At 43.9% G+C, this 726-nt stretch overlaps 1 protein-coding gene across 1 annotated transcript in view; it reads left to right on the forward strand.

Moving 5' to 3' along the window:
- Window positions 1–720, forward strand: part of POU2AF3 (POU class 2 homeobox associating factor 3) — a 9,162-nt gene extending 8,442 nt beyond the window's left edge. Inside the window, exon 6 of the mRNA XM_006150970.3 lies at window positions 129–720. Within this exon, the coding sequence (XP_006151032.1) occupies window positions 129–497 (369 nt within the window). The 3' untranslated portion in view covers window positions 498–720. The remainder of the gene's footprint in view (window positions 1–128) is intronic.
- The last annotated feature ends 6 nt before the right edge of the window (window positions 721–726 follow it).

The raw sequence follows: 726 nt of genomic DNA on the forward strand, positions 1-726 counted from the left end.
TTTTAGTTTACCCCTATTTAAAAAAAAAAAAAAAAAAAAAAAACTCTGCTAATAAATCCACATTGTTCAGTTCTTTGGAGCCTGTCTAAGTTATCAAATTCTTTGTTCCTTGGTTTTCATTCCTCTAGACCCCAGGATCACCTTCGGATTCCTCCACTCTCTCTGGCTCCTTCGACTACAGTTATTCTCCAGCTCAGTTTCCTCCATATGCTCCAGAAAATTATAGTTCTCCCCCTTGTCTGGACAGCAGGAACTGTGGCTATGCCTCAGAAGACTACACCTGCTACCCCGTGCCCTCGCACACCCAGTACACCGGCTTCTCCTCCACCGCCTCCGCCTGCTACTGCACCTCATGTGAGGCAGAGCACCTCGACACCCTGAGAGTGTCAGAGTACTTCTCCTACCCCAGCACAGACTGTGTGGACTTGGCCCCCGCAGCAGTTGCCACCAGTGATTTCTATAAGAGAGAAACAAACTGTGACCTCTGCTATAGTTAGTAAAAATTACGTTCTCTTGGAACATGACATGGGGACAATTATTTTTCTACCACGTCTAGATGACACTTCAAAATAGGCAACCTGTTCAAATGTCACAAGTGCAGTTTACATGTCACCATTTTCCATTTTCTGATGTTAACTTAGGTATTAATATGAAGTCCTCAGACCCGGTCATAGTGCAGGTTTTTACGTTTATTTTGTGTTCTCACAGGTAAAATTTGTGTAGGGA

The sequence above is a fragment of the Tupaia chinensis genome, unplaced genomic scaffold, assembly GCF_000334495.1.
Source record: "Tupaia chinensis unplaced genomic scaffold, TupChi_1.0 Scaffold000311_2, whole genome shotgun sequence".
Classification (NCBI taxonomy): domain Eukaryota; kingdom Metazoa; phylum Chordata; class Mammalia; order Scandentia; family Tupaiidae; genus Tupaia; species Tupaia belangeri.